General features: G+C 41.2%; 1 protein-coding gene across 1 annotated transcript in view; it reads left to right on the top strand.

The window, feature by feature from the left end:
* Nucleotides 1–25,853, top strand: part of ITK (IL2 inducible T cell kinase) — a 78,262-nt gene extending 52,409 nt beyond the window's left edge. The window contains exons 7-17 of the mRNA XM_060238311.1: nucleotides 764–829; nucleotides 4,322–4,376; nucleotides 7,545–7,624; nucleotides 10,037–10,173; nucleotides 11,330–11,404; nucleotides 17,627–17,798; nucleotides 19,446–19,662; nucleotides 20,255–20,319; nucleotides 20,868–20,986; nucleotides 22,453–22,610; nucleotides 25,355–25,853. Of these exons, the coding sequence (XP_060094294.1) occupies nucleotides 764–829; nucleotides 4,322–4,376; nucleotides 7,545–7,624; nucleotides 10,037–10,173; nucleotides 11,330–11,404; nucleotides 17,627–17,798; nucleotides 19,446–19,662; nucleotides 20,255–20,319; nucleotides 20,868–20,986; nucleotides 22,453–22,610; nucleotides 25,355–25,426 (1,216 nt within the window). The 3' untranslated portion in view covers nucleotides 25,427–25,853. The remainder of the gene's footprint in view (nucleotides 1–763; nucleotides 830–4,321; nucleotides 4,377–7,544; nucleotides 7,625–10,036; nucleotides 10,174–11,329; nucleotides 11,405–17,626; nucleotides 17,799–19,445; nucleotides 19,663–20,254; nucleotides 20,320–20,867; nucleotides 20,987–22,452; nucleotides 22,611–25,354) is intronic.
* Nucleotides 25,854–27,723: the final 1,870 nt, after the last annotated feature.

Raw genomic sequence — 27,723 nt, 5'->3', positions numbered from 1 at the left:
TGCATCTACAAGGCCTCCTTCACTTTGGTATGCTAGAGATTTGTAAGGAAGTTTATATTGTCTCAGAAGGGCCTGAGTGAAAGATGCTTCTTCTGATTTGCTTGGAAATATGCATCTTCACCAGAGCCACCACTGTTGCATGCAACACTTGTAAGTAGTTAAGACCATTTATTGTCTGCAGATAGGAGGCAGTCTTTAATGGCACACTTTCATATCCATTTTCTCTATCAATGGATGAAGGACCAGTGTATGCTCAGTTGAAGGTATACTCACTTCTGGGGATGAGAGTCATTGATGCATTTCAGCCAATTGTGGAGAAAAATATGCATTACATGGTACCAAGTGAAGCACTGATATGAGTTATATAATAAACCTTGCAAAAGAGAATTAAAAATGGATTTTGATGCCATCTTAACTAGGCATGTTTAAAGACAGAAGGCATGTTCCAGAGTAGGTGATTGCAGAGTAGTATAAAGATGCAAAGTAGTACAGGAGAATAGTTCATCATCATCATCATGTTGTCAGTACAGCTACTGATGGGTTGGACTAGATGACCCTAGAAGTCCCTTCCAACTCTATGATTCTATGATCTTTGGTGTTAAAAGCAATAATAGGTTATACCTATTATATAAAAAGAAACATTAATTCATCATGAGACACATATAGCATAGCTAGAGAAAGTATATTATCGAGAATTTTAACCTATTTTTGCTAGAAAATGTTTGAGTTTTTAATAAACTAATATCAAAACATATTTTTAAAGGCACGAAGGATACATACCAAGCAGCTACGTGGTGGGAAAATCACTGGAAAACCTGCAAATATATGAGTAAGATTATTTTGTTTCTTTAACTGCTATACAAGAGTTGCTGGAAAAGACAATAAAGTTGAAGGCAGCAGGAGTAAAGGAAGACCCAACATGAGATGGATTGACTCAATTAAGGATCCATTGCCTTCAGTGTGCAAAACTCGAGCAAGGATGTTAACAATAGGGCATTTTGGAGGCCATTAACTCATAGGGCCACCATTAGTTGGAAGACTTTTATACTTAATGCAGTGTCATTGAATTCAGTAGTTATTTCCCCCCAAAGATCACCAAATGGAAGAGTAAATTGATTGAAGTTTCAAAGGAGTAGGAATAAATCAATAATTATGAATCAAATCAGACCTGTAGCCATACATTTTATGGTTGGCAGGAATAAGAACACATCAGGGGTTAGAGTTGCTAGGTCCCCTCTCCTCACACCCTGAGTAACACTCAGGTTTTTCTTGTTGTTGTTGTCGTCATTAAGTCACAGTTGACTTAAGGTGACCCAATAGGGTTTATAAGGCAAAAGATATTCAGAGGTGATTTGCCATTGCCTCACAACCCTGCCTCTGCCTCACAACTGTGATATTCCTTGGTGGTCTCCCATCCAAATACTAGCCAGGGCCAGCCCTGCTTAGCTTCCAAGATCTGATGAGATTGGACTAGCTTGGGCTATTCAGGTTAGGGCCACCTTCAGGTAGACTCCAGTAATACCACAGTTGAAGCAGGCCCTTAGCTACGAGGGGGCCTGTGGGGGCACAGTCCCCTGACTGCTAGGCTGAGCCCCCTGACTTGGGGCCCCTAATCAGCCTCCAGTGCCTCAGCTGCATCCTTCTCCATTCTGCCTTCATACACCGTTGCTTCTGCTTGCTTAGGGGATGTGATCATACACAGTTGCTTCTGCTTGCTTAGGGACCGGAAGAATTCTCTGACCCCTCAGCAAGCAGAAACAACGGAGCACTTTCAGAGCCCAGGACTGAAACTTAAGCTCCCTGTTGCTTCTGCTTCCTTAGGGCTGGAAGAAATCTCTGACTCCTCAGCAAGCAGAAACAATGGGACACTTTCAGTGCCCAGGACTGAAAGTTAAGCTCCACCTTGCTTCTGCTTGCTTAGGGGCTGGAAGAAATCTCTGACCCCTCAGCAAGCAGAAACAACGGGGCACTTTCAGAGCTCAGGACTAAAAGTTAAGCTTCCTGTTGCTTCTGCTTGCTTAGGGGCTGGAAGAAATCTCTGACCCCAGCAAGCAGAAACAGCAGGGCACTTTCAGCTCCCAGGACTGAAACTTAAGCTCCACCTTGTTTCTGCTTGCTTAGGGGCTGGAAGAATACTCTGACCCCCTCAGCAAGCACAAACAACAGGACATTTTTGGAACCCAGGACTGAAAGTTAAGCTCCACCTTGCTTCTGCTTGCTTAGGGGCTGGAAGAAATCTCTGACCCCTCAGCAAGCAGAAACAAAGTGCCCAGGACTGAAAGTTAAGCTCCGAGTTGCTTCTGCTTGCTTAGGGGCTGGAAGAAACCTCTGATCCCCCAGCAAGCAAAAACAACGGGGCACTTTTAGCACCCAGGACTGAAAGTTAAGCTCCACATTGGGCTGATGTTGGTCTAGAGGGCGCCTGCAAGAAGAGGCCGTTCTGGCCCTCACGTGGGGCGGTGGGGGTAGGGGGCGGATGGCTCCATTGCAGACAGGGCAGGGTAGGGTAGACTGGCGTACACAAGTGGAGGTCCCGGCTGCAGTCCGGGGCTGGGGATCAGTGGAGAGGTGATGTTCGCCTGCAGGGGTTTTCTGGCCTGGTCTCACTAGCCACCTGAGCGAGGGTGGGAGCTGCGCTTGGGCAGCCTCGGCTCGCCCTCCGACAGGAAGAAATCCGAATTGGAGATCTTGTAGCCCCAGAAGTCAGTTGCGACTTGGTGGCGCCTTCCACCCCCACCCCCCTTGTCCCGCCGGGCTTGTCTAACTGGATCATGCTACAGGTAAGGGCAGGGGACCGTGCGGCACGTATCTAAACCTCTGAGTGGCTCCCCACCAGAGCTGCTGGAAGAAGGGTGGAAAGGGATCACCTTGGGGCAGCTGTGGGGAGGGGGGAGGCTGTATGGCAGTGAGCTGGCAGCTTTCCTCCTTAGCAGTGGTAGGAGAGAAGGCCATGGAGGTTGGGGCCACTATGTGCCCCCTGAAAAAAATCAGGCCCCCCCAATTCTTCAAATCCTGGCTACAGGGCTGAGTTGAAGCCTAGTGATATCACACTGTATAGCAATGTTAATAGCAGGGCTTTTTTTGAGTAGGAATGCACAGGAATGCAGTTCCAGCTGGCCTGGGTTAAGGGGTGTAGCCTAATATGCAAATGATTTCCTGATGGGCTTTTTCTACAAAAAAGCCCTGTGTGAAACAATGGTGACATCGGGGGGTGTGGCCTAATGTGCAAATGAGTTTTTGCTGAGCTTTTTCTACAAAAAAGCCTTGGTTAATGGTAGTATTTCCATACATCACTTGGTACTATACTACACTTTTCCTGTGAATGTGTGTAGTCACAGCCATGCAGTTTCCTCATAATGAATAACAGTTCTTTCAGTTATGGCACATTTTTTCCAAAATGAATTCCATTTTTTTAAAAAAATATTTAGAATGTCCCTTGAAATAAGAAACAGGAGACAAACCTAGAATAAAAGTTTGTATGGTAACTGGGTGGTGACTAGACAATGGGCTTTTTCAGTAGGTCGAGCTCCATTTGTGCAGTATACCCTAGACAGATTCATTAAACATCTGCATTGATTTCATTTTGGCACCAGGTAAGACCTTTTATTCCTCAAGGGGTTTTTTGTGACTGCTAACTTTTGCTGATGTATTTGTGTGTGGGTGTTTGACTGACTTATTTGATAATACCTGCTCCTTACGTCTGTTTTATTTGTTGTTTTATATTAGCTTTCTTTTGATTTTATTGTATGCTGCCTTAGAGACTTTTTAAAAGTAGAAAAACAGGCTATAAGTTATTTGAAGAGAGCCCCATGGCGCAGAGTGGTAAAGCTGCAGTACTGCAGTCAGAGCCCTCTGCTCACGACCTGAGTTCAATCCCAGCGGAAACTGGTTCAGGTAGCCGGCTCCAGGTTGACTCAGCCTTCCATCCATTCAAGGTCGGTAAAATGAGGAAAGTGTAGATGACTGGGGAAGGCAATGGCAAACCACCCTGTAAAAAGTCTGCTGTGAAAAAGTTGTGAAAGCAACGTCACCCCAGAGTTGAAAATGACTGGTGCTTGCAGTTATTTGAAATAAGCAGGGGTGGAATTCTAGCAGGAGCTCCTTTGCATATTAGGCCACACACCCCTGGTGTAGCCAATTCTCCAAGAGCTTACAAAAAAGAGCCTTGTAAGTTTTTGGAAGATTGGCTACATCAGGGGGTGTGGCCTAATATGCAGAGAAGCTTCTGCTAGAATTCTACCCCTGGAAATAAGTAAAACCCCAGTAAGTATTTTAAAAAATCCCTGAAGATCACACTCCAAGACTTTTGGTATCATTGCAGGTGGTACAACAAGAATATCAGTCGAACCAGGGCTGAAGCACTGCTCAGGGAAGAGGTAAGATGACAACCACATTCTAATTTATATGGAACTTCAGTGGTAGGGTATAGGAATGGAATGATAATTGAAGAAGCTGCCATCAAAATTCAAGTCATGTGAATCTCCTAATCTCCTATTTGACCAGAATGCAGTTCCAGATGGCTTGGTGTCAGGGGATGTGGCCTAATATGCAAATGAGTTCCTGCTGGGCCTTTTGTACAAAAAAAGCCCTGCTCCTCATTATTCCTCTGCTCACACCAATGCATGTTATCAGAATTCCCTAACCTTATCTTTTTGCTCGCCCTGTTCATGGCAGTGTAGGCTTCCCAATCCCCAGGGCCCAGCAGGGGATCCCCTGTTTTTACAGGCTTCTCCCCGCCCCCAGCCAGCTGGCCAGCGGGAGAAGCCCCACCCCCACAGTCATCATGTAGTAGTAGAGCTCCTGCAGGTTTAGAAACCTGCAAACTGATCCATTTGTAAAATGTGTGCCTTTAAGGCTGAGCAGGAAACAGGAAGGGCTTCATGGGAAAGGGCTAGTAACAGTTTCCATGGAGAACGACCCCTCCCTTTCTTTTGCTTTCGTTTTCACAGCAAGTAAAGTTCTGCAGGAATAAGATCTAGTAAGTATTTGTGTGTGAGAGAGAGGAAGGGGGCAGGGGATTCCCTGGTTTGGAGGCCCTCCCCCCCCCCGCTTTAGAAAGCGTGGGGGGGAGGGAAATGTCTACTGGGCACTCTATTATTCCCTATGGAGAATGATTCCCATAGGGGATAATGGGGAATTGATCCAAGTGTATTGGGGGCTCTGGGGGGGCTATTTTTTGAGGTAGAGGCACCAAACTTTTCGTATAGCATCTAGTGCTTCTCCCCAAAATACCCCCCCAAGTTTCAAAACGATTGGACCAGAGGGTCCAATTCTATGAGCCCCAAAAGATGGTGCCCCTATCCTTAATTATTTCCTATGGAAGAAAGGCATTTAAAAAGGTGTGCTGTCCCTTTAAATGTGATGGCGAGAACTCCCTTGGAGTTCAATTATGCTTGTCACACCCTTGTTCCTGGCTCCACCTCCAATGTCTCCTGGCTCCACTCCCTAAGTCTCCTGGCTCCGCCCCCAAAGTCCCCAGATTTTTCTTGAATTGGACTTGGCAACCCTATGGCAGGGAGAGTTTTTGTATATTTATTAGAACCCTGGTACCCTGCCTTTTTATTTAACAATACTGAAAGCAGCTTATAATATTGAATTTTCATAACAATAACTGTTAAAAACTTTTAAAATCTTCTGGAATTTTTTTTAAAAAAACTTCAGCTGATACTGGAAAGCACTGAAGGAGGAAACCTTCTGCAGTACAAGGAAAACTGAGTTTCAAAAAGGTGGCAGCTAGGGTTTAATTCTTTCCTCTGTACCATTTCCAGGATAGAAATCTCTCCTTTCCATCCCCAACCCCAAATGGATACCGGCCCTGGTGGGAATTGTTTTTGTCCTAACAGGTGCTTGGCTGATAGTCATTTGGTGGGCTTATGTTTTATACTGGAAACAGTGAGGTAGAATTGAATCAGGACTGTGGTCTTTAATCCATAATTATTTTGGAGAGATCCAGTTACAAGTATCTCACATCTGATTGAGCCCCCTCCTTGCCCAACCCGAGCTATTCTGGTAAATATTTGGAAAGATCATCTTGTATTCAATTCTTAAAGTTTAGCTAAATGGTCACAAGGCCAGTAAGTTTGTCTTTGTTTTGCTTAGGAGTACAAATCATAGTTTAACTTTAATAGAAGTCTGTACTGATTTTTCTTTGCACTGCTTTTTTTGAGTGCACATGAAAAATCAGCAGCAGTTATAGCATCAGTGTCAAAGCATGAATCCTGTTCTAATGTTTAGTGTGGTCTGTTCACTAGAGCTAGACGAGTGTATGTTAGTGAACAAAGAGGATCAACCTAAGAGGAAAAACTAGCATTACAAGCTGGATGGCTTTAAAGTTGAGCGTGCTTTTTACAAAGGTTGTCAAATCACTATTTGCAAAGGTTCTTCTTTATTATTTTGGGACATCTAGTCAAAAAGTGATGTTTGGTTCATCTTGTTTATTTATTATCTGTATCCCTAATTAAGGACCCAAAATGGCTTTTTATATTGTTCCTCCCCTCCTCCACTGAGTCCTCACAATAATTGTGTGTGGGGGGGAGAGGGGTAAATTAGTCTGGAGTGTGTCTGGAGAGCTTCTATGACTGAGTGCGGGATATGAACCTGCTGTTGCTGGTCCTAATCTGACACTCTAACTACCACATCATGCCAGCCCTCATAAGCAATTTCTTCTTCTGAAACCTGAGAGAGACTTCTGGATGATTTCACCAACGTTTACCATTGTTCTGGGCTGGCTATCAGAAGATATTACAGCATCATTGCACACCAGAAACAGAACTCCAAATCTATTATGTACTGGACTCGATGTTTGGTGGGTAGCTTTTATGCGTGCCCGGGCTACCATGGGAACGCTGGGGACTCTGAACAAAGCTAATAGGGAACCAATGAACAGTTCTGGTGTGATGCTTGACTGCCGTGGTTTGGTATGGGAATCTGGGGGATGGTTTTTGTGCATATATATAAGCGGGGTCACGGCCCTGCCATCTTGTCTTGTTCCGGAATTATCAATAAAGCATGTTCCTGTTTTGAACTTATATGTATCGAACCCAGTATTTAACAAAATCCTACTGGCTAAATGATGTTTAGTAATTAAGAAATTAGGCTCCTGGTAGATTTCAGATTAAAAGAGCCAGGTACAGAGTGCTGAACTTGTACCACCTAGAAGAGTTAGATTCAGTAACTAATTTTTATCCTAAACAACCTTCCACAGTTGTTGAGAGGATAAAACAGAAGAAAAATTATATGTATGTGTTCCTTTAAAAAAAGTTGGAATCCAGATGTGGGATCCAGATGTAAGAATTCTGTACTTGTTGAGATCAGAGAGAAATCAAGTGTTTAATGCAAGGAAAGTACTTTAAAGAGTGTATCTTCCTCTTCTTTCTGAGCTTCTTCCTCTTATAAAGAATAGTTTGTTTTGTAACTCAGGGCTCACTCTGTGATATTTTCCAAGTTGATGTGAAATGATTTCATACTTTAAAGATACTATTTGTAGAGACAAAGCTACATAATCATTGCATTTATTCCTACAAATTCTTTTCATTTGTGTTCAGGCTAAGGAAGGAGCCTTCATGGTGAGAGACTCAAGGCACCCAGGCACATATACAGTCTCTGTCTTCACAAGAGCTCTGAGGTAACTACAGACTTAGTGTTGATTCAGTTATTTGATGATATTTTCAAGAATATACCTTAATGTTACATAAGATTATACAATCAATCAATATATTACGATCATAGATCAGAATAAAACAAAAAAGTATCAATCGAGGGAAATAATATAAAACTAGATAAAAATTCAATTTTAGGGGAAAATTGAATTTTATCTAGTTTTATATTATTTTCCTCAATTGATACCTTTTTGTTTTATTCTGATCTATGATCGTAATAAATATATTGATTGATAAGGTTATACTTAGAATCATGAACTGAGTTCCACTCATAAAACAAGTATTTATTGCTTCCCCATGTCATACTATTTTGCATCTAATGAGGTTATGGTGATCAGTTGTGAAAATATCTCTGTATTTTAACATATTTCTTTTCAGCATGATGAAAATGTTCCTGCAAAAGGAGGTTTCATTTGCAAAAAAAAAATTTCTATGGTACATTGGAAATAATAGGTTTGTTGATAAGTATTTCATAGAATCATAGAATAAGAAGAGACCTCCAAGTCTAACACCCTGCACAATGCAGGAAATTCACAAATACCTCTTCTCCACACCTAGTTACCCCTGCTCCATGCCCAGAAATTGGCCAAAACAAAAACAACAACAAAAACCACTCCAGGCTCCCTGGCCAAGCTGACCTGGAGAAAATTGATTCCTGCCCCCAAAGTGGTGATCAGCATTTCCCTGGGTGTGTAAGAATGGGCCACAAGAACTAAGCACTGATGCAACCCTTTCTGCTCTCCCTCCCAGAATCAGCATTGCCGTCAGCATCTATGACATATAGGTTTGATTCCCCACTCCTCTACATGCACCTGCTGAGTAATTTAGGGTCAGTCACAAACTCTCTCAGTAGAGAATTCAAACAGGCTTGAGTCAGTCACAAGTTCTCTCAGAGCTGTTCTCTTAAGAGCAGTTCTCTGAGAGCTCTCTCAGCCCCACCTACCTCGCAGGGTATCTGTTGTGGGGAGGGGAAGGGAAAAAAGATTATAAACTGCTCTGAGACTCCGAGTGAAGGGCAGGGTATAAATCCAATCTCCTCCTCCTCCTTTATTTGCAAATCTGATTGAACAAAATTCACATAATTTTTAATTGAGCTTTACCTTTAGGCAACTCAGCTGTGACTTATATCCAAATACATATGTTTATGACTGGTATATTAAAATGCATTGTTAGTTCTCCTATCCGTTGATGGACATTCTATATTTTATCATGAACTTTTAGAAAATATTCTTTTAGAACTTCAGCATCAGCCAAAATGACTAATTTCCACAGACATGTTGGTGATGGTCACAGAAGCCAGTCACATCGTTATGGCATTCTGCTGACGGCCTATTTTGACATCACATCAGCAGTGTGAGAGCTGCAGCCATAAGGATGCTTGCCATACGATTCTGGTAACTCAGGATCCCTGAGGTCATGTGGTAATGGTTCCTGGCATGGTTATTACTAGAGGTGTGCTTGATAGAAAAAAAAACCCAGTGTCTCCATTTTAAGATCCCTTGTATAGATTTTCATTCATTCAAATTATATTTATTTCATATTTCATTGAAGGTTTTTTCCATTCATTTCAGCTTTCCATTGATGTTAATAGGAAACCAGCCAGTTTTCTCCTGCCCATAACATCCTTGTTTTACATCCAAATGACATGCAATTTTCAGGCATTCTTCTTCTATGTCAGGTCAATAGACCAGCCAATTTTCAGCGAAATAAAACAAAGGATGCCTATTTTAGACAAATTGGTATATACTAGTTACTTCCCATTGTTCAGATGTGTCACTGTTGCAGACTTTCCACTTTCACTTTTGTAACTTTTCTGATGTGCCAGCCAATGTACTCAAAGCAAAGTGCCTCCTCTGCATTCCTTTGTATTGCCATAGAAAAACTAATGGGAAAACGAAATCGGTTTTCATTGGTTTCTCATTTGTTTGTTTGGTTTTTAAAAATCAGTTTCTATTATGAAAATGAATGGGGTACATCCCTAATTCTTACAAAAGTTTTCCCCTCGCCTCACTAGAGCTATGGTAAAATTGAGCCTCTCATCAACATGGTGAGGTGAGATGAAGAAAAGAGAAAGTGAAGGGCACTTCATGTTTTTGAAAAGGTATCAAATCCATTTAATCCAGGCTTTATGAAGTATGTAATTCTAATGGTAATATGTATTCTAACAGAAATAGCAAAAGGAAGTAAAATGGTTTATGCTTGAGGTAGATAGAGACTGTGGAGCCTATTAATTTAGATTTGTTGTCTTCAGAGGTATGATTTATAACGCACTTCCAACTGTGTGCCCCAATTTCTATTGATGCTTTGTAGTTTGCTCCTGTGCCCTACTTTAAGCTGTTTCTATACAAATTTGTAAACAAAAACTGTATTTTTTAAAGCAATGAGAACAGCCCAGTTATAAAGCATTATCACATCAAGGAGACATGTGACAGTCCCAAGAGGTACTACCTAGCAGAAAAATATGTCTTTGACTCTATCCCAGAAATGATCAGCTATCACCACCATAATGCAGGAGGTAAGTAGAAGCAGGAAATGTTAAAACACAGGGGGGGGGGGGGAGGAGTTTGAAATAACTCACTTTCTTCAAAAATGTCTCAAAATAGCCAGTTAAAATTTATCCAGGCCTCCGATTCAGTGCAGTTCCTAAACCTTTCTGAGTTCCACCTCCTCCTTCACACCTTGTCCATTGAATAGTAGGTGCAGCTCCATAACAATCCATGGATGAGCTCCACTACCTATTTTTCTACAAAACGACCTCTGAATTTATCCTTGTTACTTATTTGATTACTATGAAAATGAATAATACTTTGTAGAAGCCAGAGGAATCATAGAATATAATATAATTTGAAGGTTAGCTGAAATTCTGTCTGTGAAAAAAGATATTTCCTCTAAAATTGTTGGTGAATGATTGCCTGCAGTCTCTTTTGTGCTCTTTACTTCATGTGCTCCATAACATACCATTTGAGGTTACTTAGAACAGACATCCAAGAACAACAATAGTGCAATGTTATTTTATTAAGGTTAACCAAAATATCACAAAATAGTGAGTTCAAAGTTTCAAGTTCCCTAGAACTCTTCATCCAGCTGTATGCTAAACACAACAAGAAGATGATGGGTGTGGAGAGAAAACACATGTTTTAAAGCATGTTTCCAGTTTATCAGACCCCTCCTGAGTACTATATGTCTCCATATGTCTGGAACAAGCAGAAAAAAATATGGTAGTCCTTACATTATCAGGAAACAATTTTTGATGATATACTAGGTTGACTAGAAAAGCTCCATATCAGTGCAGCACAAATCCTTACTATCTGAATGTTCTAGGAAAGATTTCATGTGTTCAAATAGGAAGAATTTAAGGGAAATTGGCATGCTGCTTACATAGTTTTATATCAACCTGGAGATTCATCAGCCACCTTTAAAATTCATAGCAGAAGCAGTCCAGATGTAACTGTTGTATCAGTAATGATAACTTTGCTATATTTGACACTGAGGGAAAATATAGCTGGTTATTTCAAATCACAGTATGAAATGTGGCCATAATTAGCCGCTGTGTCCTAATGTTCTCTTGGCTTTATGTACCATAGACTATGCACCTTCCTAGCTTTAATTTCATCAGCTCTCTCTGCCACCTCTTTCTCTCACCCCATCTTGTATTGATCTTGGGAATACAGGTCTTGTAACTCGCTTGCGGTATGCTGTTTGCTCCTGGAGAGAAAAAGCCCCTGTCACTGCTGGTCTAAGCTATGGTAAGCAGTCCTGATTACATAGATCTAACAGTACTTATTAATATTATTCAGGTCCATCTCACAAGAAGAATAAGTCAAACACTCTAAGGCAGGGGAGTCAAATGTGCTGCTTGCAAGACAGATCCATCCCCCACAGGGGTTGTATGCAGCCCACAAACAACTGCCTGTCATCTGCTTTTGTCTTCCTCTCTCTTGATTTCTTCTGCATGGCAGCTTGCTTTGCCAGGCTCTCTCAATTATACAGCAGAGCTACTGAGCCAAGCCTTTCTGCCCTGCATTGGCTGAGGAGGAAGAGAGGGAGAGGGAGGGAAAGAGTGACAGCTTACTTTGCCCAGTTCCCTGAATAGCAAAGGAGAGATACAAAGAAAGCACCTTTAAGCAGGGCCGGATCTACAGGGGGGGGGGACCAAGTTGGACACCTCACCCTCCAGGAAGGGGGGAGAAAGATCGGCTTCTTTTGCACCGTCACCTGGCCCGCTGGAATCCCTTCCCTTGCCTTATCCGCAGCGATACAGGAATGCAATAATCGCTCCCTCCCGGCTGCTTTTCCTGTCTTTTCCCCTCCCCACCATCCCAGCCCCTTCCCATTGGCACCTGGTCATGCACACCTCCCTGACAGCATAACCGGTTGTGTGTGTTGGGGTGGGAGGGACGGAGGGAAGAATCTTGTGGGCTATCTCCTCCCCCCCCTCAGAAGTGCTTTCATCTCACCCCTCCCCCCCCCCAAAAAAAAACAGCCTCTGCTCTGCATGAGAAAGCCCTTTGCCAGCAGTTTGTCAATTGCGGTTCATTCCTGCAGCTCATCAAAGTAAAGCAGGTGAGAAAAAAATCCAGGCTGACCATTTGCTACTACTGAAACAGAGAATAAAAAGAAGAGTCGCTTTCTCTAGTCCACCTCTGGGGTTCTTCCATAAACAAGACCCACTCGCTCTCTCCAAGACCCCCACCCCCTGTCCCTCCACCCTTTCCAGACTTAGAGCCAACAAGCTGGAAGGGAAGATCATGGACATGCTGGTAGGAGAGTCTCAAAGAAGTCAGTGATTGACTTGCATTGGAGTAAGTTTTTAGGGGAAAAGGTAAAAGTCGGATCTACATGGATCCTCAAGAATGCATATGATTTTTATATTGAAATGAAATCAAACCACTATTATTCTGTAGATCCTGTCTTAGACTATAGTCAGGACCACAAAAATCATTCCTCCATGGATTCGTGGCGCCGCACCAGTGCAAAAACAGGGTTCCAAAGCACAGATCCTCATGAATTCATATGATTTTTACGGTGAAATGAAATCAAACAACCATCATGCTGTAGATCCTGTCTTAGACTATAGGCAGCACCAGAAAAATCTTGCCTCCATGAATCTGTGGTGCCACAACAGTGGAAAAATATGTTTCCAAACCTCAGATCCTCATGGATCCACATGATTTTTGCTTCGGATACCCCCAAGCTCACCATCAATTCTTATATCATGTCCATGGGCAGAGTTTGCACTCAAAAATTGTAGATCCACAGCTTCATGGCAGCACCATGGACCAAAACTTGGTTATTAACCACGGATCCTCATGGATCCTCATGATTTTTGCTTTTTTGTTTGTTTGTTTGTTTTTTGTTTTGTTTTAAATTCTTTTATTAATTCCAAAAAAACAATACAACAGCCAGTAACAAAACATTAACAATGAAAGCAAACAACCATAATATTTGGCATATCATTCATCCTTGAGGAGGATTGTCTGAGGATTGTTCCAAACCCAGAAATTAAACAAAACGTAAAAAAGTGATTTTTGCTTTGGATCCCCCCAAGCTCACTATCCAATCACATATCCTGTCCAAGGGCAGAGTTTGCACCACAGAAATCGTGGATTCACGGATTTGTGGAAGCAACACGGACCAAAAACTTGGTTTTGAACCATGGATCCTCATGATTTTTGCTTTGGGCCACCCCAAGCTCACCATCCAATCACATTATCATGTCCATGGGCAGAGTTTGTACCACAAAAATCATGGATCCACAGCTTCGTGGCAGCACCATGGACCAAAAACTTAATTTTGAATTACGGATCCTCATGATTTTTGCTTTGGCCCACCCCAAGTTAACCATCCAATCACATATCGTGTCCGTGGGCAGAGGTTGCACCAAAGAAATGATACATCCACGGCTTCGTGGCAGCACCATGGTCCAAAAACTTGGATTTGAAGCACGAATCCTCATGGATCCTCATGATTTTTGCTTTGGATTCCCCAAAACTCACTATCCAATCACATATCATCTCCATGGGCAGAGTTTGCACCCCAGAAACTGTGGACCCATGATTTCTGTGATGCAAACAATGCCCATGGACATGATAATGTGATTGGATGGTGAGCTTGGGGGGATCAAAGCAAAAATCATGAGGATCGATGAGGATCCGTGGTTTGGAAACATGTTTTTCCACTGTTGTGGTACCACAGTTTCATGGAGGCATGATTTTTCTGGTGCTGCCTATAGTCTAAGACAGGATCTACAGCGTGATGGTGGTTTGATTTCATTTCACCATGAAAATATGAATTCATGAGGATCTGTGCTTTGGAACCCTGTTTTGCACTGGTGAGGCGCCACGAATCTGTGGAGGCATGCTTTTTGTGGTTCTGCCTAAGACAGGATCTACAGAACATAAGAGAAGCCATGTTGGATCAGGCCAATGGCCCATCCAGTCCAACACTCTGTGTCACACAGTGGCCCCAAAAAAAAGGAGGTTTACAAGTGGGGCTAGAAGCCCTTCCACTTTGCACCCCCCCCCCCCCGCAAGCACCAAGAATACAGAGCATCACTGCTCCAGACAGTTCCAATAATATGATGTGGCTAATAGCCACTGATGGACCTCTGCTCCATATGTTGAGCCAATCCCCACTTGAAGCTGGCTATGCTTGTAGCCGCCACCAAGTCCTGTGGCAGTGAATTCCACATGTATCACCCTTTGGGTGAAGAAGTACTTCCTTTTATCTGTTCTAACCCAACTGCTCAGCAATTTCATTGAATGCCCACGAGTTCTTGTATTGTGAGAAAAGGAGGAAAGTACTTCTTTCTCTACTTTCTCCATCCCATGCATAATCTTGTAAACCTCTATCATGTCACCCTGCAGTTGACATTTCTCCAAGCTAAAGAGCCCCAAGCGTTTTAACCTTTCTTCATAAGGAAAGTATTCCAAACCTTTAATCATTCTAGTTGCCCTTTTCTGGACTTTTCCAATGCCATAATATCCTTTTTTGAGGTGCGATGATGAGAATTGTACACAGTATTCCAAATGAGACCGCACCATCGATTTATACAGGGGCATTATGATACTGGCTGATTTGTTTTCAATTCCCTTCCTAATAATTCCCAGCATAATAATAGTGGTTTGATTTCATTTCAATGTAAAAATCATATGAATTCATGAAGATCCGTGTAGATCTGACTTTTACTCAGACCCAGTTTTTAGAGTATCCAGTTGCAAACACTGCATTTTCGCTTACTTGTCCCTTACAGTCCTTAGCTCTTCCCCCTTTCTCCCTCTTTGCCAAAATGCAAGCTGTAACCTCCTCGGTTGGGGCAGAGCCTTGCCTTATGTTAGTCTGTACAGCACCCTATACAGGAACAAAACTATGAATATTATTACCAGTTCTCCTTTTTCAAGGTGAGACGCTCTCTAAATTTTATACTGGCTTGTAAGAAAGTCTCACTGAATTTAATGAGACTAGAGGAGAGGGGACCTAAAATTGCAGCTGAGAGTCCTGAACCTTTACTCAGAAGTAAGTTCCACATAGCTCAGCATTGAGTATCAAGTATTTATGCTTGGGACTGTGGCCTTCTTTGTTGCAGATTCCAAACAGTTTATGCATTTAAAGAAATGCAAACAGCCATCAGATCCCTGGAAAGAAGTGCATGCCATATTGAGAAGGGAAAACCAACCTGGGTTTTTCTCTTACTGTTCAGGTGAAGATCCTGTGAATTTAGGGGGAGATATTTGTGAGTTTCCTGCATTGTGCAGGGAGTTGGACTAGATGACCCTGGAGGTCCCTTCCAACTCTAGGATTCTATGATTCTAGGTTCCTATCCTTTCGCCACTGCTGCACAACTCTAGAGAAGGGGATTTAACCTTTAAACCCCTTCTCTGGTGTGGCGCTGCAGAGTGGCGCACAAAGTTAGTTTTGGCTAGGGCTCAAAATGCTCTAGGGCCAGCCCTGCTAAGGCTTCCCCTCACCATACAAACACCTGATAGGGTGTTTAAATGGAGTGTGTGTGTCAGATTACCCACGGGTCCCTTCATTTTTTGAGTGGGGGTGCCATTTTTTGGTTTTGCTCCCCTCAAAAAATATGTAGCTCCAGCCCTGCCTTTAAGACCAACAAAGTTTTATTCAAGGTCTGAGGGTGCAACTGGGTTCCCCTCCTCTTCTTCACTGTATTATACCCTTCTGATCCAGTCTTCCTCAGTAAGAAAGCAATGTGAACTATTTAGATGAGGAATAACAGCAAGCCAGTGGGGTGGATTATGCTGAGTATATGTGTCCAGACCAAGTTCACCCAGCACATTTCCTTTGCAGACTGTGGGTTTTGAATTTAGACTTCCCAGATAGTAAGCTGATATTGAACACTATACATTGCTTTCTCTTTATTCTTGCATTGCCACATAAGAGTGGTAATTATTACTCTGGAGGAGCCTATAGTTTTGTAGACAAACACAAAGCCCTCAGTCTGTGTCATGGTGCCATCACATGTTCTTGACCAGCACAAGAAGTCACTTATCTACAAAAGCTCATAATGCCCTGCCATTTCATGTTTTCCTCTGGGTCTAAACCTCAAAGCATTGACCATGAGATTTCTGTAATTAATGTCAATAAATCAAAAGTAGGTTTGCAACACACCTGAACAACACCTGAACAGCATACTCAAGATTGCTACAGCAGACATTGTCTCCAGTTTTTGATGCAATGATTCAGTACAAAAGGTGTCAGTTATCAGAGACTGTTAAATAAACAAAATATTGCAAGAGTGCTAATGTTTTAACCATATTTTATTTTAAGTTTTTTTAAAAAATCTCTAATTGTGTTTTTCTGTGTTCTTTATAAAGTTTGTATCTCTGCAACCTGGCATTACATTTCATGATGCACACGGCCCAGCCCAACAAGGTGTCATTTATGCCAGATCTGGTCCTTATAACAAATGAGTTTGACACCCCTGGTCTAAGGGATTCTGGAATGATTAAATTATTTCTTACACTGATCTGTCCTGTTGGAGATTTAATACTATTCATAAGACTGTAGGTCAGAATCAGAGAGGTGGAAGACATCAAAAAGCCCACACAAGTATCCAGTCATTCACAGGTCAACCTATACAATTCACACCTTGTTCCAGCATTCCATAAACAACTTTAGAGACTGACAATGCAATCATAAACAGAGTTATATTCTTCTAAATCCACTGATGTCAATGGGCTTAGAAGGATAGTACTTTTTTTAGGATTGCACTGCAACCCTTGTTCTCTATAGAAAGCCAGTGTGGTGTAGTGGTTAAGAGTGATGGACTCTAATCAGGAGAACTGGGTTCGATTCTGCTCTCCTCCCTATGAAGCCAGCTGGGTGATCTTGGGTCAGTCACATCTCTTTCAGAGCTCTCTCAGCTGAAAAAAATAAGTCTAGCTCACCACCTAATGGTGTATAATGCCAAAAAGATCCAAAACTTGAGGCTGCCAGAACATTTTAGGATCTCCTGGCTATACTACACAATGCCATAACATCATCATCATCACCACCACCACTACTACTACTGTAGTTCTAAATTACTTGAACAAACAAGTAGTGATTAATATTATAATCAAAGATAACTGGATAATAACCTGAGAAAATTCATTTCCACACCCTGAATTAATCCTTTTGAAATGTAATACCATTGTTGAAATAGGAGGTTGTCAAAGGTACATCTAATCTCAAAACACTTTATGTCCCAGCATTTCAAAAGGGGTAACAACCTGAAAGATTGAGGACCTGGTGACCATTAGTATTATGCTAAGACCTCCAAATGCAAAGTATTGAAATTCTCTCTGAAACTAACCACATTCTTCTCAGTAAAAAGGTTAAATAACTAAGGAACAAAATATTCTTTGTAAATATTGGCAAATATAGATAAGCCTACTGTTGTACTCTCCTTTTCCTTCCTAAACACAGAAATCATGATTTAAAGGTTTTTTTCTGCTTTTCCTTCCTAGGAAAATGGATGATAAACCCTCAGGAACTCACTTTTGAAGAGGAAATTGGTATAGGTGAATTTGGGGTAGTTCATCTTGGCACTTGGCTTCAGCAGATGAAAGTGGCCATAAAGACTATCCGTACAGGAGCAATGTCAAAAGAGGACTTTATTGAAGAGGCCCAAGTCATGATGTAAGCAACACAAAATTCCACTTAGGTGAACGGCATTGTGTCATGTTTTTGGAGAGCAATGCTGAGTGAACCTAACAATGCCTGAGCTACGGTTGCCAACTTCCAGATGGCACTGGGATCCCTCCTGCTATTACAATTGATCTCCAGACAATCAAAATCAGTTCCCCTGGAGAAAATGGCTGCTCTGAAGGGTGGATTGTATGGCATTATACCCTTCTGAGCCCTCCCCTCCCCAAAGCCTGCATTCCCCAAGCTCCACCTCCAAAATCTCCAGGTATTTCTTATCCCAGATCTGGAACCCTATGCCTGACATTTAGGTACTATTTTCTTGAGCATGTTCAGTTGTGTAGCTTTTGAACTGTAAGCATGGTCCAGCTACTGTAAATGTCTCAGTAAGTTTTATGAATAGAATCATAACGCTCTTCTAGTGCTTTGCTTCCTCCACTGTAGTGGATGTTGCTACAAGGACAACCTGGGAAGCTGTGCATACTTCTTAATGCCTGTTGTGGAACTAACATTTATCAGAAGAACAAGAGTTATCCTTTGTACTTCATTTTTGTTCATGTGCATATACATGCATCAATGAATACAAAAAGCAAGGACATTTGGATGATGTTTAAGTTGGTAGCAGATCTGTACTCTGTCCTTTTTAATATGAAGTAACACTAAAATACAGGGATAATACGTTTACAACAGCCAACATACAGAGACTCTGTTTGACTCAAGGGTTTTTAAAAATCCTAAACATTTCTGCTATTGTTTTCCACAGTATGTTTCTAGTTCTCATGACTGGGAGAAAGCAATTGAATATATGACGTCATCATTTCCAAACCCACATAAACAACCCACAATTTAAAATAACCAATTAGTTTTAATGTTTGTAATTGACAGTATAAGAGGTTGTCATAGCTAGCTAAAAGTTGCTACTAATTTCATACTACTAATAGATTAGCTGTTAAATTCATGCTAAGAATCCAATGTGGCCTTGATGCTAAACAAGCTTCTAAAGAATACATGAAAAATACTCTGATATAACTGGTACCCATTTCAGTGAAAGTATGTCAACTGAAATCATAACTACATCTTGTTTTATGGAGAATAAGGGGAAAGGTGGGGATATTTTACTTATGTACTTAAAAAGTAGACAGTTGATTTTATTTTTCAAGAGTCATAAAGGTACAGATTTGTAATGGTATAGGAATATATAGGTGTAATTTGTAATGTTATAGGAATATATATAGACCATCCCATGTCTGGCTTTCTTCTTTCGCTTTAATTTTCTTACTCTTTCCTTAACTTTCCTGCTGAGAGAACACGGGTTGCCAAGTCCTCCGCAGCCTCCGGTGGCCTCGCAAGTGACGTCATTGTGCCAGCAACGGTGTGCGCTGGCTGCTCTAGGAGCTTCCAGGAAAATTCTATGGTTTTTCTGGATGCTCTAGCAATTTGGGAGGGAAACTCTATGGTACTTGTGAGTGACATCATCATGCCGGCAACGTCGGGAGGGGATCCCCCCACCAGCCCAATGTGGGCTGGCAGGTTGGGGACCTCCTGAGCAGGAGAACCCAGGAGCTTGCCAGTCCTGCACATGTATTAGTTCATGAAAAATACTGTATTTGCCAACACTGATCCATCATTTTGTATTGGCAGGAAACTGTCTCATCCCAAATTAGTCCAGCTACATGGTGTGTGCATACAACAAGATCCGATGTGTCTTGTGTTTGAGTACATGGAATATGGCTGTTTGTGTGATTACCTGAAAAAGCAGCGAGGGAGCTTTTCAAAGGAAGATCTTTTGGGAATGTGCCAAGATGTATGTGAGGGAATGGCTTATCTGGAACAAATGTCAGTCATCCATAGAGATCTGGTATGTCTTGGATTCTCTTGACTTAGAAAATACCCAGTAACAAAGAAGGGATAAAAGAAAATCATGACCCCAGATAATCTTAAATTTCTAATAATTAAGGCTGTACAAAATATTTTAAAATTAACTTTTCAGGTGATTTTGGCTTGGAGAAATCCAGCTTGGAGAATATTCATATGCTTTCTGCCCTGTTTAGTACCATTGCTTCCCTGTCTACAGCCACTACTTCAGAAACTTTTTTCCCTATTAGTGCTTCTATTTTTGTAATACAAGGAGAATTACTACCAAATGAAGATCATATATCGAACAGGATGAAATTATGACTTTGTGTAGTGAGTGAGATTTGGCAATAGCTATGTGACCAGTGAGGACAAAGTCAATTGAGAGTGAAGGCAAAACTTTTTAAAATTAGGAATCAAGCAATACAAAGAACAATAATGTCACTGAAAGCAAACAAAACTAGGTGAGAGAGCGCAATGTAAATGTAAATTTTCACAGGCATTTCTGGAAATTTTTCAGAAGGCTCTGTGTATGCCTTTTGGACACTGATAAATATCTCAGAATGCCAATCTTCTTTTTCTCATCTTTCTTATAGGCTGCTCGGAATTGTCTGGTAGGAGAATGCCATGTTGTTAAAGTATCTGATTTTGGAATGTCACGGTAATTTGAACTTCATATGCATAACTAATCATTTACTCCTACTCCACTGGTGGAATTCCACTTATGCTGATCCTTCTTTCAAGTGCATCCAACATCAAGCTTATTGTGGTGATAAAACCAACATTTGGTCTGGAGCTCAAAACTGCTCCATTCTTGCTATGATTTCATCTAATCTCTCTTTTGCCCTCTTTATGGCTAGAGATAAACAATAGCTTAAGAGGTGATATGAGAAAGTAATCTATTTTCATAATTTCCACATGGATAGTTTACATTGTCATCTCAGGTAAAACACAAAGGTTGAGCAGTATTACAAAAATCCAAACGTATACACACTGTGAGCAGAGGCAATGATTAGATATGTGGACTTGCCACAGGTAATTTTATACCATCATAGCAATGGTATAAAATTAATCCACTGCCTGAGGTGATGAGCTTTGAACTTCCTGCTTGTAGAACTTGTTGAGTTACAGCCTTTCTTTGTGGCCTTTGTAACATGAAATAAGAATCATTATGATGCTTGTGGCATTAACCATGATTGTTTATTCCAGATATGTCCTTGATGATCAGTATACAAGCTCCATGGGCACCAAATTTGCCATCAAATGGTCAGCTCCTGAGGTTTTCTCCTATAGCCGATACAGCACCAAATCTGATGTCTGGTCATTTGGTAAGAGCCTTTAAGCAGGAAATTTGCATTCAATTGCTTAGATTTCTTGGTCTTGAACATCCCTTCCTACCTTGTTTGGGAATCTTTCTTGGTAAGAAGGCTCTATCTGTCCTTTAGCAGAAAAAGACTTTCAAACATATTGAAAACTTATTTGGGGGTGCAGATTATTTTACATTATATTTGACAATGTTTCGCATGGACAGGTGAACATTTGTAGACACACCAGCACTGTTTATAACATTTTATCACTCTTAGCATTGTTTGCATAAGAGGATTCTTCTGTCATATCAAGACTTCATGCTTCATGCTTTCCTCTTTACTGCTCTCCACTCTTTTAACATTTTCCTCTTGGTTATTGATCCATTCCATTGTGAGCCAGATAAAATATCCTTGACAAGTGTAATAGCCTGAATCTACTAGCAGTCATCTCAGGAAAGGAAAGGTCCCCTGTGCAAGCACCAGTCGTTTCCAACTCTGGGTTGCTTTCACAACGTTTTCATGGGAGACTTTATATGGGGTGGTTTGCCATTGCCTTCCTCAGTCATCTACACTTCCCCCCACCCCCCGCCCCAGCAAGCTGGGTACTCATTTTACTGACCTTGAAAGGATGGAAGGCTGAGTCAACCTCGAGCCAGCTACCTGAAAAACCATCTCAATGACTGAGTAATTTAGTTTATTCCTTGATTGTAGGCAGAATATCCCATATGAATGCTTTAAATTGTAGCAGCAATTAAGATGTTTCCTTGTCCAAGCAGCAGCACAGTTCAGCTAAATTGAATAGGAAATTGACTTACAGAAAGGGCAGATATTCGCATTGCATTCAATAGATTTTAATTAATATTTCTGCCAGAGTAAAATATCGGCTTTGGCAGAACCAAAATGAAACATTTCCATTTTGCCTGCTCATTTTGAATTCATCCCTAGTGGCTGGTATGTTTGTCTCCAGTTATATGAAATAATAAAATTTTGGATTGAAAAAACAATTTTTTTGCTTCAATCTGGATTCAGCTCTGGTAGGTAATTTTGCAGACACAACCAGTTAGCAGATAGATCTTGAGTCCAGCTGGAAAATTATAGGCTGCAGTGATGCTAATCTGGAAGTAAACCTCCATTGCACAAAGTGAGACTTCTTTCTGAATAAACATGCATAAAATTGAATTGCTTGACACAAAGAATTTAAGTGATTCAGATGAGATCATTAATTATTCTTAGTGGATGCAAATATTTCTAGTGCTTGTGTAACAGCAGTAATAATAACAAGCATCATGTATGTATTGGCAGAGGCAAATAGACAATCAGGAAGTTAGTAGGGATAGTTGTATAGGAAATGTCTTGTTTCTTCTCATTTGAAAAATTACTCTACAGTAGTATATGGGACCTGAAGATACCTACAGGGAAAAGATGGACATTAACATAGTTATGGTGCTGTGCTATCTAGAAATTATATTTTGCTTATTTTGTTTCAGGAGTGTTGATGTGGGAAGTGTTCAGTGAAGGCAAAACACCTTATGAGAACCGGAGCAATGCAGAAGTGGTGGAAGAAATCAGTGCTGGTCTTCGCTTGTATAAACCCAGACAGGCCTCCAGTACTATTTACAAGTTCATGAGAAGTTGCTGGAGTGAGGTCAGTGCTGTAACAGGTGCTGCTTAGCTCAGGCAAGACAGGGAGTCAGAAAACTTCATTTATAAAAGATGATCCAAAAGACCACTGACCTTTACTTGGGGAACAAAGAAGAGTGAGCTAATGAAATCCAAACTTAGAATATCATTCAATGTTTTTTAAAATGAAGATTTAGAATTTTCAATTTGACTATTCTAGAATTTGGATAAAAATCTGCACAAAACATTGTTTGCAATACATAATTATCAGTGAAATTTTAATTTCAGAGGATTTCAGACTCAATGGATATAATGTAAAAGGTGCAGTTCTGGTTTGCAGAAGTCAATGTTCAGTTCTTCCCAGCCTGTGTACACTTAGACAAGGGATTTTCCAAGCAACAGTCTGCAAACCATCAGTGATCCATGAATCCTTTTCATCCAGAACAAAAGGAGATAATTTTTAAAATGCAGGGGCTGCAGTATGCTTAAGTAAACTTCACACTTCTGATGGTGTGTCTGAAAGTAAAGTCAATTATCTACAAAGGGGAGATTCTTATCCCTCTTTACATGTACTAGAACAGCTAGGGCATTCTTAGCACAGAGGACAGGACAAGTGGGATGGAATGGCTGAGAGGGAAGAAGAAGATGGATATCCTGGCCACCAGGTGGAAGGCAAGACCCAGTAACCACAGGCTCTGACAGCTGGGGTTTTCAGGTCACAATCCAGAAGTCACAGTCCAGTATCCAAGAACACAATTTAAGGCAAATTCAGAAGTCAGTCCAAGGTCTCAGTCCAGGATCAGGTTACATATTCCAAAAAGTAGATTCAAAAGCAGTCCCAGGGTCAGGTAACATAAATAGATAAAAAGCATGTCAGACAACTGTTGGGATCATCCACAAGACTGCAGACAAGCTGATCCCATGCAGGCTGTAGCCTCTCTGCAACCTTATTTAGGGAACTTCCCTACAGGTGTTGCTGGTTCCCTCCTCGACTTCTGGGGTACTTCAGGAGACCATGGTGGGTCTGGTCAGATGCAGGTCCATGCTGGAGCATCCAGACCAGAGGGCCCTGCTAGTTCAGGGTGCAGTATCAGTGCTGGTTCAGGGTCCTTTGGGAAGATCCTAAGACCCCAGCCTCATGGGAAAGGTCTGCCAAGGCAAGCTGTGGAGAAGGGTTGTCCTCTTTCTCTGGTGAGGACTCATCCTGCCATGCTAAGCCAAGGCAATCCATGACAATGGAGAAGGAGGAGAAGAAGGCAGAGAGACTGAGTAGCAAACAAGTGGGGGATTCTGAGACTGTACCAATTATTCATCAATATTGACTCAATGGTCTTTGTAAAATGGGGCAGACCCTGCCTCTCCCCTGGCCCAGCCTGCTAAATAGTTTCTGCATTTCACTGTGGCCTTCAGAAAGAAAGAAAGATGCAGTAACCAAACTTAGGCAGTGATTTTGAGGATCAGCTACATGTTCCACAGGAGATCTTTAACATTAACATTATTCATTAAAATGAAGTGATGGGGGTCAAGATTCAGATTGAGGCTAAGGCACTCATGGGAAATCCTTTCCTTTGTGCAGTTTTCCCATAGAATTTCCCCCAAAATTTCTGTTATCTTCTCAAGACAGATGCAATACGGGTACTGTCCTCCCACCCCCCCACCCCCAGTCAGAGCTAATAGCAGCTGGGATGGAATCATTCTGTTACAGTTATGGAAAAGTTCAGAGGAAAAGAGCTAAACTCCCCTGTTCCAACTTCATAGCTCTGTTCTAAATCTGGTCCCTCAAAGGTGGCTTTTTAATGTCAAAGTAAATTTCAGGAAACCAGTCTCCCATGTAACATAGAAATGTAGGTAGACATAGATACCTACAGTTCTCAAGTTTATTCAAAATATAGTGTGTATGGGGGGATTCCTCAGCTCCTTCTGAGGATGGCAACTGGATGCCATTAGCCCTTAAGGCCAGCATCTTTAAATCACAAGGAATCTGAATCCTTCACTGTACAGCACACCAGTACTCAAAGCCCTTCATTTCCCTGTAGACCCTTGATAGAGAAGGCAGGAAAAAAGGCACCCAGTGACTCCAAAGCACAAGTCTCAAGCCAGGTCATTGTCTCTTTAGAAATCCTGCCAGTTGTGACTTTCACAATTAGCAATCTTTTTCACTGCTCTTTTGGATTTGTTGGAACTTTGGTTGCTATTTTTGGAGGCATTTTCAGTTCATGTGCTGCCCGGAACTTGCCCAGAAATCTCCATTACTGTATATCTATAATATCCTCCTGTGAGTCCATTAGGGAGAAATACATCATGAATATATAAATAAACAAACTTGCACATCTACCCCCTGAAATCTGAAAGGGCTATAGGTACTTTCTCATGGGCAAATGCATATGTTATCTTTTCACTTAGATTCTGAAAATGGCTCTGTTTTGGTCAAAAGCTCCTGCAGAATTTATCTATTGGACCCTCGTCCCTACTCTCTTTTTCCTTCCATAGCTAATAGGAGCACACTGGGGAAGTTCCAACTGGTAAAATCAGGGAAAATGTTAAACTATCTTTCCCTGTGCAGCCCCAATCTGAATCTCAACATCTCATTTGCTTTGACCCTGATCTGACTCTTTCCACAGATGAGCTCCAGTCTGTTGTTTACACATCCGTGCTTACAATATACCATTTTAGTTTGTTTCAAGGGGTTTTCAGTATTGTTTTGTAATTGCTACTGGCCTTCACAAAGTAGTATTTAATGTGGCTTTTTGTTCACTTTTCCCTTTTCAGAAGCAGGACGGCAGACCATCCTTCTCTACCCTGCTCTACCAGCTGAATGAAATCTCTGACTCTGATCTGTAGCCAGTGTTTTAAAGAGCTTTTTTTAGAAACTGAGAACATATGAAAAACATGCCTGTTCTTATACATGTGTCAACCAGATTTTTCCATCATATGAATCTTCTGGAGACAGCTAGCCTGGGACAGAAGTTCTTACAGGAACTGATCTCACAGCTGCCGACTGTGAAAATTGATAGCACTAGATGCTTTCAAGATTGTGTGAGAATTTGGTGGATTACTCAGTGAAGATCCCTGAGCATTCTTTTCCTATCACATGGGAATATTAATAATACAGGCAATTAGGGTGAAATGATTAGCCACTGTTTTACAAAGATCAGACTTTACTGAAAAGTGTTCCAGATGATGAAGATCTGAAACATGACCCACACCATTCAAACCTGCTTGAAGTTGAAAAAGAATATTCAGCTAACATTTTTGACACCAGATCTGAAATACAACTCCTGTTAGTTTTGAAGTATAATATTCATAGATGTGGCAATGAAAAAGAATTTCACTTATAAGGATGATGGGTGGGAGGGATGGAAGGTGACATGGTATAGATCTTATCAGATCTCAGAAGTTAAGGGTTGTACTTGGAAGGGAGACCACCAAGGAAGACTGCAGAGGAAGGCAATGGCAAACCCGCTCTGCTTCTCACTTGCCTTGAAAGCCCCTCATTGGACTGGGGTCACCATGTTGGTTGCATCTGGAGAGCACTTTACATACATGGATAGTGGGAGAACCACAGTTTTTAAAAGAGGGTTTTCAGACATAAAGAAAAAAATCTTAACCCACTTTAACTGATATTTTAATTGTGAACTCTTGAGTTTAAATCCATTTAACCTTATATGTTGCCATCGAATGGCAAATGTAAACAATTAAACTTTTTTACAAGGTTAGGTACTGGTCATAATTACCTAAATATGTGTCATGTGGTTGAAAGTGTGCACTTTGCAGATCTTAAAAGAAAGGAAAAGGGAAAAAAAGCCTTAAAAGAAAAGGAAAAGGAAAAAGTTTCAGGCAAGAACCAGGGTCTATGTAGAAATTAGATATCAAAATGAAGAACTGGAAAACACACCTGGATTTTTAAATGTCCAGTCAGTTTGTTTTGTCTGTTAACTATTATGCAGCTTTAGTTCCCACAGTAAAAAGAATGTCAGAGTAAGATAGTAAGCTAAACAATTTCTGCCCTTTCAGTACAAAATTTATATCTAATTTCTCTTGTGTGATGCTTCTTGATGTTTGTGGTTTTTTCTGGGTTTTGTTTTTGTTTTTCCTGGAACATTTTCCAGCAGTTGCTTGTTGGTTCATTGTTGTTGTTCACATGCCTTTCTATATGTCCCATTAGATAGCACATCATGTTTCTCAAAGCTAGTCTTCCTAGCAGCCAAGCTTAATGGAAGATGACCCTTGGATGAAAAGACTGGAAAAGAGCAACGGCAGAAGAGTTTAGCTGACTCCTACCTAAAATCTAATGAAAGAACTCAAGCATATGTGCCTGTTGTTTCCCGTCTCATCATGTCTGTGGTCTAGCCTGTTGCTAGGTGTATATTTAGTTTGGTCTGTGAACTCAGATCGAAAATGTGCATGACAAGGCCCTGTATTCTTTCTTTTCCATTGTGCCAACTATTTGGTCTGGAACTACTGTCAACCATCAACCATACTGTTAAATTCTACAGGTGGATGTTCTGCCCAGGACATCTAATCACCAAGCTTCTCTTACTCAAGCTTCTCTTACTTAGCCTAGCATTAGGCAGAATTAACGATGCCATAATGTTGGATGCCATTAAGGGCAACCAATTGTAATTTATTTAATTTATTATTTCAGAGTAATAAAGGGGCATATAAGATTTTCAGCTTAATCTTGGCCTGGCTTTCACAGTGTCCAGCTTTACTGTGCACTATTTTTGATCCCCTAAATCATGCCTTGCTTCTTTGCTAATGCTCCAGAGAGCAATACCACATTTATACTTATAGGAGTATTTTATTTGTGTATTTTGTATATTTTACATTTTACTTACTTATAGAATCTTAGAGTTCGAAGGGACCTCTAGGGTCATCCAGTCCAACCCCCTGCACAATGCAGGAAACTCACAAACACCTCCCCCTAAATTCACAGAATCTTCATTGCTGTCAGATGGCCATCTAGCCTCTGTTTAAAAACCTCCAAGGAAGGAGAGCCCACCATCTCCCGAGGAAGCCTGTTCCACTGAGGAATCACTCTAACTGTCAGGAAGTTCTTCCTAATATAGAGACGGAAACTCTTTTGATTTAATTTCAACCCATTGGTTCTGGTCCTACCTTCTGGGGCCACAGAAAAT

This window comes from Heteronotia binoei, chromosome 5 (genome assembly GCF_032191835.1).
Source record: "Heteronotia binoei isolate CCM8104 ecotype False Entrance Well chromosome 5, APGP_CSIRO_Hbin_v1, whole genome shotgun sequence".
NCBI classification, from domain to species: Eukaryota; Metazoa; Chordata; class Lepidosauria; order Squamata; family Gekkonidae; genus Heteronotia; species Heteronotia binoei.
Note: the sequence above shows the minus strand (reverse complement) of the source record. Positions and strands in the feature narration are given on the sequence as shown.